Source organism: Molothrus ater, chromosome 28 (genome assembly GCF_012460135.2).
Source record: "Molothrus ater isolate BHLD 08-10-18 breed brown headed cowbird chromosome 28, BPBGC_Mater_1.1, whole genome shotgun sequence".
Lineage (NCBI taxonomy): Eukaryota > Metazoa > Chordata > Aves > Passeriformes > Icteridae > Molothrus > Molothrus ater.
In genome coordinates this window covers 1,848,052-1,863,184 of record NC_050505.2, presented here as the reverse complement: position 1 = coordinate 1,863,184, position 15,133 = coordinate 1,848,052, and the positions used below count along the sequence as shown (strand labels likewise).

Below are 15,133 nucleotides of genomic sequence, written 5' to 3'. Positions count from 1 at the left end.
AACTCCCCCCGGGCCCGCGGCCGGGTCCCTGCAGATGGCGGTGCTGCTCCGAGGAGGACGCGGAGCCTTCCCCGCCTTCCTCCCGCCCCGGCCGGGCTGCGCTGGGGGCCCGCAGGGCGTGTGCGAGCCGAGCCGGGCCGGGACAGCGCGGGCCCGGGCCCGGTCCCCATCCCGGTACCGATCCCCATCCCACTCCCGATCCCCATCCCAGTCCTTGTCCTGATCCCGATCCCGTTCCCCGTCTGGATCCCGATCCCGGCTCCGGTACCGGTCCCGATCCCGGTCCCGATCCCGATCCCTGTCCTAATTCTGTTCCCCATCCCGATCCCGTTCCCCGTCTGGATCCCGATCTCGGTCCCCGGTCCCTGTCCTGATCCCGATCCCAGTCCAGATCCCGATCCCGATCCCCGTCAGGATCCCGATCCCTGTCCCTGTCCTAATCCTGATCCCGGTCCCTGTCCTGATCCCAATTCCGGTCCCGATCCCAATCCTGCTCCTGGTCCCCATCCCGATCCCAGTCCAGATCCCAATCCCGATCCCCGTCAGGATCCCGATCCCGATCCCGATCCCGGTCCCTGTCCTGATCCCGATTCCAGTCCCGATCCCAATCCTGCTCCTGGTCCCCATCCCAATCCCGGTCCGGATCCCGGTCCCGGTCCCGGCGCGATGTGATCGCTCCCGCACCATGTCCCGGCAGCGAGGTACGGGGGGGGGGGGGGGGCTCCGAAGGGATGCGAGGCCGGGGGGCACCAACCCCAAACCGGGGGGAAAAGGGGGGTTCAGCCCTGGGGGAGCCCGTGGGGGCGGGGAAGGGAAAAGGGGGTTCGGGAAAAGAGGAGGGGGTGAAAAGGGGGGAGTGGGAGGCGCGGGGGCTGGGGGGTCAGAGCTGGAGGGGAAGGAGGGACGGGGTGTCCCCCCGACATTGGGGTGTCCCCCCGACATTGGGGTGTCCCCCCGACATTGGGGTGCCATGTCAGGCTGGGGGGGCCCAGCGCCCCTTCCAGCCCCCTCCCAGGGGCAATTTGGGGGTGCAGCAGCCGCGGGGGGAGCGTCCCCACCCTGCAGCCGTGGCCTGGAGCCTCCGCACATGACGAGTCACGCTGTGGCCGCGAGCAGCTCCCCGCAGCCTCCTCTGAGTCATCCCGCGCTGGGCCCGAGCCACCCCCGGGGTCCCCCGGGTCACCTCCACACCCCCGCACCCCCCGGGCGCCTCGTGGCTCGGATAAAACCCCAAAAGGCTGCCCCGAATCACCGCCCGCGCTGGCATCACCCGGGTGCTGCCGTTCCCATGGCATCCCCGGGGCCGCGAGGATGAGGAAGACGGCACGAGGATGATGATGATGATGATGCCACCGTGCCGCGGGCGGGAGCTTTGCTAGGAGACGCTCTGTGTGTGTTTGGGGGGCGTTTTCCTCCCGCCCCGCAGACCGAGGCTGATGTTTTCCATCCCGGCCGCTTTCCCTTGGCACGGCAGCGGGCACCGGGCCAGGGCTCAGGGCAGCCCCTGCAGCGGCTGCGGGCACGGCTGGGCACGGCTGGGCACGGATCGCTGCCCCAGCGGCCGGGGGAGGGCGCGGGGGGGGCGCAGCGAGGGCAAAAGGGTGAGAGAGAGGACGGAGATGTCATTGCCGAGGAATTCAGCCTGGGCGGAGGAGAGCAGAAAGGGAGGGAGGGGACGAGCCAGGCCCGCTGGCCAGGGGGGGACAGTCCCGTGTGCCCCACGCCGCCCGCAGGTCCCTCCAGCGCTCCCCTGCCCCAGCCCCCGCCGCTTTTCCCGCTGGGAGCTCTTCCCCCCCTTCCCTGCCCCGGTTTCCAGGGAAATCCAGATGTTTGGGCCCAGCTCCGGCGTTGCTCGGCCCGGACTCAGCGCTGCCAGATGTTTCCTCTCCCCCCGGGCTGGGTGTGGGCTCCGCGTCCGGGGACGCGCGGAGGGGACGGGGGGACCCCGGTGCCAGCAGCTCCGGGCAGGGGAGGGGGCGTCACCCGGCCCTGGGACCGTGTGACCGGGGGGCTCCTTCCTCTGCCTCACCCAGGGAGTGCCACCGCCTATTTGGGGTGCCAGCGCCTTTTTGGGGTGCACCACATCCCCGTTAACACAGAGAAATTTGGGATTCATCCCTGCAAACCTGGAAAAATTTGGGATTCATCCCCATTAACCCGGAGAAATTTGGGATTCATCCCTGTTAACTGGAAGAAATTTGGGATTCATCCATGTTAACCCGGAGAAAGTTGGGATTCATCTCTGTTAACCTGGAGAAATTTGGGATTCATCCCTGTTATCCTGGAGAAATTTGGGATTCATCCCCGTTAACCTGGAGAAATTTGGGATTCATCCATGTTATCCTGGAGAAATTTGGGATGAATCCCCATTAACCTGAAGAAATTTGGGATGAATCCCCATTAACTGGAAGAAATTTGGGATTCATCCCTGTTAACGCAGAGAAATTTGGGGTTCGGGGATCTGGGGGTGTCGGGGTCACCTGTGGCGCTGCAGGTGCAGCATCGGCCGGTGGTGGCCTCACTGGCACTGTCCCTTTCCAGCTGTGCGGTGGCACAGGGGCTCCAGCAGGGCCCGGGGTGCTCTGGGGACAGCTGGCACCGGTGCCAGGCCGTGGGTGTTTGTTCCCAGAGCCCGGGGGGAGCCGGGCAGCGACCCCGGGGCACCGAGGGACATCTGCCCACTGCGGTGGTGGCACCCGGAGGCGCCCAGGGCGGGAGGGCCCTGCAGGAGCGGGGACAGACCGAGGGCACTCCTGGTCCTGCCCTGCAGCACCTGCACGGACCCCAAACTGTCCCCACCGGGGACAGAGGGACAGAGGGACCTGCCCGGAGTCCCTCGCGACACCGCGGGGTGGCGGCGGTGCTGGCCCGGCCCTCCCGCTGTCCCTGCTGCGGGCACAAAGCAGCTCCTTGTCCCTCTGTCCTTCCCCGCCTGGCGCTGAGCCCCGACCCCTGTCCCTACCCTCGGCATTTCAGCCTTCATCAGCCGCTCCAGCCTGCCGGGGCTCCTCTTCCTCCTCCTCATCTTCCTCATCATCCTCCTCCTCCTCCGCACGTGCAGCAGCAGCAGCAGCCCCCGCCCACGGCTGCCCCGGTGCACCCGGGAACAAACCGGCTCTGTGAGCACAACAGAGGAGCCTTCATCCCCGCAGGGCCCCCTCCTCATCCTCCCCCGGTGCCCCCGCGCCCGTCAATGGCCGCATTGTGCCCGCCTGGGGCAGGTGCCGCAGCAGGGCAGGGCTGGTGGGACCGGGCACGTACCTGCCATGGCATCGGGGACACCCTATGGCATCGGGGACACCCTATGGCATGGGGGACACCTCCTGGCACTGGGGACACCCCCTGGAATTGGGGACACCCCATGGAATTGGGATCCTCCTATGGCATCGGGGACACCCCATGGCATTGGGGACACCCCATGGCATTGGGGACACCCTATGGCATCAGGGACACCTCCTGGCATCGGGGACACCCCATGGCATTGGGGACACCCCATGGAATTGGGATCCTCCTATGGCATCGGGGACACCTCTATAGCATTGGGGCCCTCCATGGCATCAGGCACAACCCAAGGCATCGGGGACACCCCATGGCATCGGGGACACCCCACAGCATCAGGGATCCCCCTATGGCATTGGGGACACCCCACAGCATCAGGGACACCCCCACGGCATCGGGGACACCCCACAGCATCAGGGACACCCCCACGGCATCGGGGACACCCCGCAGCATCAGGGACCCCCCGGCCGTGCCCAGTGCAGGAGGCAGGGCCGGCGCAGCCCCCGCGGTGCTCTGCGTGTGCGGTGTCACGCTGCTGTCGCTGTCCCCTGCAGACCTGGACAAGCTGCTGTCGGACCTGCGCTCCTTCCTGCTCCTCCTGGACCGTGAGAGCCTCAGCGCCGCCGCTCGGGCCAAGAAGAGCTCGGTGTGGGAGCTGCTGGGGCGGCTGCAGGGCCCGGGTGAGTGCGGGGCTGGGGCTGTGTCTTGTACTGGATTGGTTAGCGAGAATCAGAATATTCAACGCAGAAGAAGATTTATGGTATCGGAATGGGAACTTCGCCCTGGTGCCCCTTTTACTCTCTTATGTTTTTGCTCTCTTACCCTCTTACTCTCTTATCCTCTTTTAGTCTCTCTCTCATCCTCTCTCCCCCTCTCTTCTCTCAGGCCTGCTCTGAGCTGTGCCTGGCAGCTCCCAGCAGGCCCCTGCACTTGGCCCTTTGCAATAAACCCCAAATTCCATGACCAGAAGAAGATTTCTTGTACTGTAATGGGAACCTCACTCTCATCCTCTTTACCACCACTCCCTTTGCCTCTCTCCCTCTTTGGGCCTGCTCCGAGCTGTGCCTGGCAGCTCCCAGCAGGGCCCTGCCCTTGGCCCTTTGCAATGAACCCCAAATTCCCCACCTGGCTGCAGAGATCTCTCATCTTCCTCCGTCCCCACCATCCCTGACACTCCTACAGGGATGGGGCTGCACAGGGTCACCAGGGTTAGGAGTATGAACGTGATTTGGGCCAGTGAGAGTCCATGACCCTCCCTGGGCCTTGCCCCCTCGCAGCAGAGGATGCCGAGTACATGATCATGCGCTGCCTCTCGCCCTCCCCGGGGCCCCCGCAGGGCCGGACCAGCCCGGGTGAGTGTCCCCCCCCTCCCCATCTCCTCCTCCACGCGTGTTTTGGGGAGGTCCCCGACCCCTCAGCTCCCCGGCACGGAGCTGCCACTGCTGCTTTTCCCCGCAGGCTCCGGGAGCGCGGATGCAGCGGGAGGCAGAGCCCGGCCGAGCCCGCCCGGAGCGGTGAGAGGGGAAACGAGGGGCTGGGGGGCTCAGGAGGGTGGGAGAGGGGGCAGAGAGGGGCTGGGGGGCTCAGGGGGTGGGAGAGGGGGCAGAGAGGGGCTGGGGGGCTCAGGAGGGTGGGAGAGGGGGCAGAGAGGGGCTGGGGGGCTCAGGAGGGTGAGAGAGAGGACAGAGAGGGGCTGGGGGGCTCAGGAGGGTGGGAGAGGGGGCAGAGAGGGGCTGGGGGCTCAAGGGAACAGCAGGGGCTGGGGGGGCTCAGGGGGGCACCGAGGGAGCTCAGGGGGTGGCAGAGGAGGCACCGAGGGGCTGAGGGGGCTCAGGGGGTGGGAGAGGGCGCAGAGAGGGGGCTCAGGGGGTGGCAGAGGGGGGCCCATCCCATGCCCACGATGGCACCGCTGGCCAGCCTTGCTGGCAGCGAGGCTCCAACCAGCCCGGGAGGTTTTTTGGTGCCCACCCGCCCCCGGACCCTGCGAGGTTTCCCCACATCTGGAACCCCCCCTGTACCCCCAGAACAAGGAGCCGGGCGCCCCCCCGAGACCCCCGCCCCCCCCGGCCCCCCCGGCCGATGACTCCTACGAGGACACGGAACCCCCCGGGCACGGCAGAACCGGTGAGGACCCCCCGCGCCCCCTCCCCAGCGCCCCCCGCCCTCCCCAGCCCTGACCCCATCCCCGCTCCCAGGCGGCGGCGACAGCGACAGCAGCCACTACGAGTCGTACGGAGAGGAGGAAGAGGAGGAGGAGGAGGAGGCGGTGAAGGACCGGGCTCATTACCTGCGCTGCAGCGCCGAGGCCGAGCCCCCCGGGCGCCCCGAGGCGCAGCTCTGCGGATTCCTGTGGAGGAAGCGCTGGCTCGGGCAGTGGGCAAAGCAGCTCTTCATCGTCAGGGAGCACGTGCTGCTGGTGAGGAGGGTGCATGGAGGCATGGAGGGGGAAGGTGAGACAGGAAAGCCTCATAAATATGATTGTCTGGCAAAAGATGTCGAGAATATAAGCGAGATTGAAATGAAAGCAAGTTTAAGTGATCCAGGGGGGACAGACACACAGACAGACAGGCGGAGTGTTGGGGAAGATGAAACAGGAAAGCCTTATCAATATGATTGTCTGGCAAAAGATTTGGAGAATATGGAAACTGTAAGTGAGATTGAAATGAAAGCAGCTTTGAGATCCTTCAGTTACTGAACAACTGGAAAACAATGGTGTGGCTGGCTGAAGGTGATCCCCTTTTGATGGAACAACACCCTCTGCTTGCAGGCAGCTCCAAGGGTCAGAGCAGACCCTGCCAGCTTGGCAGAAGGGGCCCAAAGAGGAGTTTGTAGGGTTTAAAATGGAACACAGTGTGGTGATGTACTGATTCTATAGGCTGTATGTAAATGCTGTAGGATTTGTATCTTGTACTGGATTGGTTAGTGGGAATCAGAATATTCAACACAGAGGAAGATTTATGGTGCTGTAACAGGAACCTCGCTCTCTTACCCCTTTTACTCTCTCACCCTCTCATCCTCTCTCCCCCTCTCTTCTCTCAGTCCTCTGAGCTGTGCCTGGCAGCTCCCAGCAGGGCCCTGCCCTTGGCCCTTTGCAATAAACCCCAAATTCCCCACCTGGCTGCAGAGATCTCTGCTCTCCATCCATCCCCACCATCCCACCCCCCTCACTCCTACAGGCATGGAGGGGCTCCCCTGGCCCCTCAGAGCCCCCCTGACCCCGCTGTGCCCCCCTCAGGGTTTCAGGTGCGCCGCTGACCTGCAGCCCGTGCTGGAGCTGGACCTGCGCGGCTGCCGCGTCACCGCCAAGGACAAGCGGGGCAAGAAGATGCCGCACGCCCTGAAGGTGACAGGGACAGCAGGAGAGGTGCTGGTCATCGGCTTCCAGAGCCGGCAGCAGGCCGAGGACTGGAGGAAGGTTTGGAGGTGTTGCCGCCGGGCAGGAGCGGGGTGGGCAGGGGGATGCCGCTGGCCGGGGGCTCTGTATAAATCACCAAGTTCCTCCATCTTTGTCTCCACAACCCCCATACCAAAAATCCTAAAATCAACATTTTCACCCTGTGATCATTTTATTATTACACTATTCAAACTTCTGTGACTTTCCGGTCCTCATACAAAGCTGGCAACTCGCTCCAGGGGTCAAAATCAAACCCACAGGTGTTCTGGGCTGCGTGCCTGGGGGGGTCCTGAGCAACTCTGGACACCCAGAGGGATGCACTGAGTTCTGACAGAAGTGGAAATAGGATGGGGGTGGAGAGGGTCACCAGGGTTAAGAGTTTTATCGCCAGCTGGGGGCTGTGTACAAATCACAAACAGGACAGGGCTGCTGGGAACGTGCCTTGAGCTGTTTGATTTTCCAGCATCAGCCTCATTCCATGGTTATGACAATGGGAAGATGCCACCAGCTCACATCCCAGGCAGTAGATCAAAGAACTTAATGTTACAGCTCACTTTATAAGTGTTTTGACCAATCCCACAAAGCAAAAGCACATTGACAGTAGTTCTATCCAACCACTGTAAGCACAGGTACCTTTGGTTAAACAATGCCTGCTTATTTCAAATACAATCCCTGCTTGTGAGCCTTCAAACACAATGCACAGAGCTCCATTATTAAGCTTAGAACTTCCTAATATCTCTCTAGATAAACTTTTCTGTAGTTTAGAGAATTATTCTAGACAAGTGTTAATACACAGACCATTGTTCTAGTTGTCTTTGCTTTTCTACAGTTTAAATAATTTTTCTGCTGCCCAATCTCATGGCTGCTGCTCACTCCACTCACAGTTCTGCTGCCTCTGGGGCCTTTTGCAGCTTTCCCAAACCCCTCTGATTCTGTAGATTCCCACAGGGGAAATGGGGGCGCAGCCCTGCTCAGGTGCTCCCGGGGTGTCTCCCCATTCCCTTTTTGGGGTTGTGAGGAGCGGGAGTGAGGGGTGCAGCGCTGCCCATTTGGCTCTGCAGGTGATCGAGGAGGTGAGCAGCGATGCCCCGAGCGGGCTGGCAGCGCTCAGTGTCCCCGCACCGCCTTCCTCGAGGCTCAGCAGGGTGAGTTTGTCCCCTGGGAAACTCAGGAGTGGCTCAGGAATACACCCCAACCCCTTATCCTGTACTCCTTTTGGGGAGGGGGTCAGGAGTGCACCCCAACCCCAAATCCTGGGCTCCTTTTGGGGAGGGGGTCAGGAATACACCCCGACCCCTTATCCTGGGCTCCTTTTGGGGAGGGGGTCAGGAATACACCCCAACCCCAAATCCCACACTCCTTTGGGGAGGGGGTCGGGAATACACCCCAACCCGAAATCCCGCACTCCTTTTGGGGAGGGGGTCGGGCTCAGGAATACACCCCAACCCCAAATCCCGCACTCCTTTTGGGGAGGGGGTCAGGGTGCAGGGGGCTGAGACCCCACCCAACTGGGTTCTGAGCCTGCCGCACCCCAGCTCGGCAAGGAGGAAGAGGAGGATGAGAATCGCTGCCGGCAGAGCCCGGCCCGCAGCCCGCGGCCCGGAGAGGACGCCAAAGGAGGTGGGGGCTGGCAGGGGCTGGGGGTCGGGGGGCTGCAAAGGGCCGGGGTTTGGGGGGTACCTGCGAGGGGCCGGGGGTGCCGGGCCGGGGTTTTGGGGGTGCCACCCTCGGGGGGGGCAGCAAAGGGCCGGGGTTCGGGGGGGGGGTGCTGGGCCGGGGTTCCGGGGTTGCCGCCCCCCGTGGGGGCTGCGAGGGGCCGGGGTTCGGGGGTGCTGTCCCCGAGCGAGGCTGCAAAGGGCCGGGGTTTGGGGGGGCTGCAAAGGGCCGAGGTTTTGGGGAGTGCCACCCTCGTGGGGGGCTGCAAAGGGCCGGGGTTTGGGGGGTACCTGCGAGGGGCCGGGGTTCGGGGGGTGCTGTTCCCGGGCAAGGCTGCAAAGGGCCGGGGTTTGGGGGGGCTGCAAAGGGCCGGGGTTTGGGGGGGCTGCGAGGGGTCGGGGGTGCCGGGCCGGGGTTTTGGGGGTGCCGCCCCAGTGGGGGGCTGCGAGGGGCCGGGATTTGGGGGTGCCGCTGACCGGGTGCCCGCAGGGTTCCTGGCCGTGCGGCTGCGGGGCCGCTGGCAGCGCCTGTGGTGCGCGGTCCGGCACGGAGCCCTGCGCATGTTCCCGGAGCCCGGCGCTGCCCAGCGCCCCGTGTGCGCCCTGCGCCTGGACGGCTGCGAGGTGACCCCCGGGGCGGCCGCCGGATCCCCCCAAAACCTCCGGATCCGAATCGCCCAGCGCGGCCGGGAGCTCGCCCTGCTGCAGGTGAGGGACCGGCAGGGTACCCCCGAGTCACTCCTGGGGGGCACCTGGACCCTGTCTAAGGGGGCACCCCTGAGCCCAGATCCTGTCCCGTCACACACCCCCGAGCCCAGACCCTTCCTGGGGGCACCCCTGAGCCCAGATCCTGTCCTGTCACACACCCCCGAGCCCAGACCCTTCCTGGGGGCACCCCTGAGCCCAGATCCTGTCCCGTCACACACCCCCTGAGCCCAGACCCTTTCTGGGGGCACCCCCTGAGCCCAGACCATGTTTAGGGGGCACTCGCTGAGCCTGGACCCTGCCCCAGGGGCACCCCTTGAGCACAGACTCTGCCCTGGGGACACTCCCTGAGCCCAGACCCTGCCCCTGGGGCACCCCCTGAGCCCAGACCCTGCCCTGGGGCACCACTGAGCTCAGACCCTGCCCTGGTAAACACCCCCTCAGTCTGAACCCTGCTGCAGGGGCACCCCCTGAGCCCAGACCATGTCTAGGGGGGCACTCCCTGAGCCCAGACCCTACCCTGAGACGCACCCCTTGATCCCAGACTCTGGCCAGGGGCACCCCCTGAGCCCAGGCCCTGCCCCAGGGGCATTCCCTGAGCCCAGGCCCTGCCCCAGGGGCACCCCTTGAACCCAGGCCCTGCCCCAGGGGCACCCCTTGAACCCAGGCCCTGCCCCAGGGGCACCCCTTGAACCCAGGCCCTGCCTCGGGGGCACCCCCTGAGCCCAGCCCCTGCCCCCCCCAGGCCCGTTCGGACGAGGAAAGGGAAGCATGGCTGAAGACCCTGCAGGCCAGGGGAGGAGCGGAGCCAAAGAAGGGCGACGGGCCCCCCCCGAGACCCCCCAGGCCGAGCAGCCGCCCCGCTGCCGGGTAAGGACCTTGGGGACCCCCCGGCCCTCCCGCTCCGGGTGGGGTGCGGGGGTAACGCGACCCCTCTGCCCTCAGGGGGCTCCTGCTGCGCCGGGTGCCCACCCCCAACGCCTACATGGACGATCCCTTCGGGCAGGGACCAGCTGAGACCCCCAAACGTCTCTACTCCAACGCGGAGCGGCTGCAGCAGCTGGTAACGTCTGCCGGGGGTCTGTGCCCCCCACTCGTGCCCCTCAGCGCGGGGGGATCCACTCCCACTCCCACTCCACCATCCCCTTGCCCACGGGCTTCTCTCGGCCTTCCTTTGGCAGCAGCAGAGCCTGGACCGGGCAGCGCAGGGGCAGCGCCCGAGACCCGCGTCTGCCGTGCCCAGCGGTGCCAGCAGCGCCGCCCCGGGCGGTGCCCGGCCCGCGCACGCAGGTGAGAGGGGCGGGGTGTGCCCACCTTCCCCAGAGCTGGGATTTCTGTGTCCTTCCCCTGTTCTTCCTCCCCAGCGTTCCTCCTCTTCCCTTCCTCCTGATCACCCTTTCTCTTCCCTTTCTCCCCAGTGTCCCTCCTCTGCTCTGTCCCCTGAGCATCCTTCCCCTGCCTTTCCTCCTCACCCTCCTTCCTGCCCTTCCTCCTCACCCTCCCTCCTGATTATCCTTTCTCTTCTCTTTCTCCAGACCCTCCCTGTTCTTTCCTTCCTCCTCACCCTCCCTCCTCTTCCCTTCCTTCCCACCATCTCTTCTCTTCTCTTCTCTTCTCTTCTCTTCTCTTCTCTTCTCTTCTCTTCTCTTCTCTTCTCTTCTCTTCTCTTCTCTTCTCTTCTCTTCTCTTCTCTTCTCTTCTCTTCTCTTCTCTTCCCTTCCCTTCCCTTCCCTTCCCTTCCCTTCCCTTCCCTTCCCCATCACCCTTACTCTCCCTTCCTTCCCCTGCCCTTCCTCCTGATCCTCCCTCCTCTTCCCTTCCTCATCAGCCTTTCTCTTCCCTTCATCCTGATCATTCTTTCTATTCCCCTCCTTCCCACCATCGTTTCTCTTCCTCTGGACCCTCCCTCTTCTTCCCTTCCTCCTGATCTTCCCTTCCCTTCCCTTCCCTTCCCTTCCCTTCCCTTCCCTTCCCTTCCCTTCCCTTCCCTTCCCTTCCCTTCCCTTCCCTTCCCTTCCCTTCCCTTCCCTTCCCTTCCCTTCCCTTCCCTTCCCTTCCCACCATCTCCCTGCCCTTCCTCCTGACCGTGCCTCCTCTTCCCTCCCTCCCCAGCTCTCCAGGCCAGGCCTGCCAGTGCCCAGCTGCCCCAGGACAGCCCCAGCCTGCAGAGCCGGGATCTGTGCCTGTCCCAGCACACCCTGACCCTGCCCCAGACGAGGGGCACGCGGGAAGGGCTCGAGGTCCTCGTCGGTAGGAGCACGCAGGGGCTCTGGGGATGTTATGGTCTCTTCCAGACAGGTCTTGTGAGCTCTCAGAGAAATATTTCACACCTAAAATAGCATAAAATCAGCAAGATGGCTTCTGTAGTAGTGTTAGAAGCAGAAAAGTTTTAAGAGAAGGCAAAATGACAAAGCTCTTTACAGAGAAAACCTGAGCTGAGGGCAAAAATCTCTCGCTCCTAGTAAAACACCCTACAAAAAACATTTGTTCTTTTGTTCTCTTCTTTTTCTAGTAAATTGCTTGAGTGAGACTTTTTAGCTTCTGTCTCACTGGCTGTCCTTCAGTTTGAAGTAAAGTCCCCAAAGTCCTATGAAGTGTCTTTTTTTCTAATTAAAGAGAGAAACTTCAGAGCTTCTTTTCCTTTTTAAAAAGACAAAAGATAATTTAGTCACTCTGTTGTGGCATTCACATTCTCTGAAAAAATCCCTTTGCCCAGGATTTTTCTCCTGGGAAGCTGAGAAGCCTCAGAGAAAAAGGAAAACAATTCTGATCTTATTTGCTTCTCCTGTGTTTTGCTGCTTTGGAATGTGTTTGGAGATTGTTTACCCACAGGTGATTGTTTCATTGGATTCTGCTGGGAGTTGTTTTCACTCTTTTGGCCAATCAGGGCCAAGCTGTGTCAGGGCTCTGGAAAGAGTCAGGAGTTTTCATTATTATCTTTTGAGCATTGAGTATCTTTTCTGTATTCTTTAGTATAGTTTAGAATAGTATTCTTTAACATAATATAGTATCATAAAATAGTGAGAACATGGAGTCAGATGCATCACTCCTGCCTTCATTGGGGCATTTCTCAGCAAATACAAAATTCTTTTCCTGCACTCTGGGCCAGGCACTGTCCACTCCTGGCTGGGCACTGCCCACTCTGGGGTCAGGCACTGCCCACTCTGTGACCACTCCTGGATGGGCACTGCCTACTCTGGGGTTGGGAACTGCCCACTCTGGGGTCACTCTGGGCCGGGCACTGCCCACTCCTGGCCGGGCACTGCCCACTCCTGGTGGGCACTGCCTACTCCTGGCTAGGCACTGCCCACTCTGGGGTCAGGCACTGCCCACTCTGGGGTCACTCTGGGTCAGGCACTGCCCATTCTGGGCTGGGCACTGCCCACTCTTGGCAGGGCACTGCTCACTCTGGTGTTGAGCACTGCCCACTCTGTGCCCACTCCCGGCCGGGCAATGCCCACTCTGTGGCCACTCTGGGTTGGGCACTGCCCACTCCTGGCCAGGCACTGCCCATTCTGTCCTTGCAGGGCACAGGGCCTTTCCCAAGCTGGAGCAGCAGGTGGGGCCGCTGGAGAGGGCCGTGCAGGGCAGGCTGAGAGCCGGCTCCGAGATGAACCTGCTGAGCCTCGGGAAGTCCCTCAAGGGTCACATCGCTGCCACCGCCAGCTCAGCTGGCTCCGAGGTGGGGAACACCGAGGTTTGAATTAAAGGATCCCCTGAATTACAGAGATAGCGAGGTTTGGAGGGAACCTCTCACCCTTTTTGTGCTGTTTTTCCCTCAGGGGTCGTTCCTCAGGCCGCTGCTGAAGCGCACCACGTCAGCCAGGAGCGCCCTGAGGCCGCCGCCATCCCCAGTCGTGGCAGGGAAGGGAAATGTGATGAGGAAGACAAAGGTAATTCTGGATTAGGTGTCTCGGTTTGGAAAGCCAGGTGTCTGCTGAGGAAGGCAGGAGCCTCCCCTGAAATGTAAAAAATGTAAAACCCCCTTTGTGACCGTGTTCACAGGGGTCTGAGGATGAGGGAAGAGACGAGGATCTGACTCCATGTTTCAGAAGGCTGATTTATTATTTTATGATATATATTACATTAAAACTATACTAAAAGAATAGAAGAAAGGATTTCATCAGAAGGCCAGCTAAGAATAGAAAAGAAGGAATGATCACAAAGGCTTGTGGCTTGGAGAGAGAGTCCAAGCCAGCTGACTGTGATTGGCCATTAATTAGAAACAACCACATGAAACCAATCACAGATGCACCTGTTGCATTCCACAGCAGCAGATAACCATTGGTTACATTTTGTTCCTGAGGCCTCTCAGCTTCTTAGGAGAAAAAATCCTAAGGAAAGGATTTTCCATCAAAGATGTCTGCGACACCCCCTCCCTCCAAATTGCTATAAATTTTAAATTAAGGGGCTCTCAGACAAAAAATATGGGAGCAGGAATAACAGTTCTTTAACAGGGAAGAAAATAAAAAGATAAAATAAACAATGCAGTGAACTAAACCAACACTGCCAGAGTCAGAACCCAGCCTGACACCCTGTGGGTCAGGGTGTGGGCAGCAGAACCATTGGAATTGTGGCTCAGCCCTCCTGCAGTGCCAGGGCTGGTTCTGCTGGAGCAGGGATCCTGGAGAAGGGTGGAGTCTCTTCCTCTGAAGATCCAGGGGAAGGAGAGGCAGCTGCTGCTCCTCTGGGGAATCCCGTGGAGAAAAGCCATGCTGTTATTCCAGAAACTCCAGATTATATCCAGGTAGGAATGCTTGGCTGGTGTCCCAGAATCTCCAGATTATATCCAGGTAGGAATGCTTGGCTGGTGTTCCAGAATCTCCAGATTATATCCAGGTAGGAATGCTTGGCTCCTCCCTCTGGGCTCACATCTCCCAATGGGATGCTGCAGTTCTTATCAGCCATGCAGGGACATTCAATGGCCTCTTATCAGCAGATGTCTCCCCAGAGGGAGGAGTGGGTGTGGAAGAGATCAGGAAAACTGCCCATGAACAGGAGACAGCTGCCATGCAGATGGGGAATTGAACACAATTTGCTTGGCAATCCAGGACAGAAGGGTTTAGGGGATCCTACACAACAGGGAAATGAGGGATTGACCCCCCACAATTTAATTTATCCAGGAGTGGGAGATGAAATCTGCGATGTGAGCACCACGGAGTCTCCCAGAGAGCGTCGGGCCGCGCGTGGATCGTGCAGGACCAGCCTGGGACCAGCCTGGAATTTGACTTTTACCCACCAGTATCAACGCTACCACTACGCACATCTATTTTTATATCCAGATATATCGATGCACACATATCAGCTCCCCAGCCGGGGGTCTCCTGCCTCTCCCTGCTGCATCCCCACCTCCTTTTTGGGGTGCACACCTCCAGGAGCTGCTGGCTCTGTCCCCAGTGTGGGCCCACCCCGAATTTCCAGGGATGGGTGTGGACAAACCCCGGGGGACACAGATTTATTTGGGAGGGATCCGATTCCATTCCCTGGAGCCAGCGGGACCCGGGCTGGGCCCTGGGTGCTTTTCCAACAGCTGTGCTTGTCAGAGCTTGGTTTGATTGGAGAAATGTTTATTTTGATTTTTTTTTTTTTTTAGAGAATTAAAAAAAATGAATAATACTTGGGTTTTATGGGAAAGGGTGAGCTGGGAAGTGGGGTGAGGGGGGTGTCCTTGTCCTTATCCTGGTGAGTGCGGCTCCGTCCTGCTAAAGGGGTTTGTGGGGTCCATCCCCATCCCAGTGAAGGGGTTTGTGGGGTTATGCCTGATCCCAGGGAGGGAATTTGTGGGGTCAATCCCCATCCTGTTAAAGGGGTTTATGGGCTCCATCCAGTTGAAGGGGTTTGTGGGATCAGTCCTGATCCCAAGGAAGGAGTTTTTGAGGGTATCCTGTTCCTGGAGCGAGGAGTTTTTGGGGTCCATCCCCATCTTGGTGAAGGAGTTTGCGGGGGTTATCCTGATCCCGGTGAAGGGGTTTGTGGGGTCAATCCCAATCCCAGTGAAGGGGTTTGTGGGGGATATCCTGATCCTGGGTGAAGGAGTTTGCGGGGGTTATCCTGATCCCGGTGAAGGGATTTGTGGGGTCCATCCGAGGTGAGTTGATGC

At 60.9% G+C, this 15,133-nt stretch overlaps 1 protein-coding gene across 1 annotated transcript; it reads left to right on the top strand.

Moving 5' to 3' along the window:
* The first annotated feature begins 100 nt into the window (after nucleotides 1-100).
* LOC118695133 (actin filament-associated protein 1-like 2) lies at nucleotides 101-14,609 on the top strand. The gene is made up of 17 exons (XM_036396541.2): nucleotides 101-701; nucleotides 3,834-3,959; nucleotides 4,557-4,631; nucleotides 4,738-4,793; nucleotides 5,304-5,403; nucleotides 5,475-5,695; nucleotides 6,515-6,694; nucleotides 7,735-7,818; nucleotides 8,209-8,293; nucleotides 8,819-9,036; nucleotides 9,779-9,903; nucleotides 9,979-10,096; nucleotides 10,215-10,323; nucleotides 11,146-11,283; nucleotides 12,561-12,715; nucleotides 12,816-12,926; nucleotides 14,157-14,609. Exons 1-17 carry the CDS (start codon nucleotides 686-688, stop codon nucleotides 14,181-14,183), a joined length of 1,944 nt encoding a protein of 647 aa, XP_036252434.1. The 5' UTR covers nucleotides 101-685; the 3' UTR covers nucleotides 14,184-14,609.
* Nucleotides 14,610-15,133: the final 524 nt, after the last annotated feature.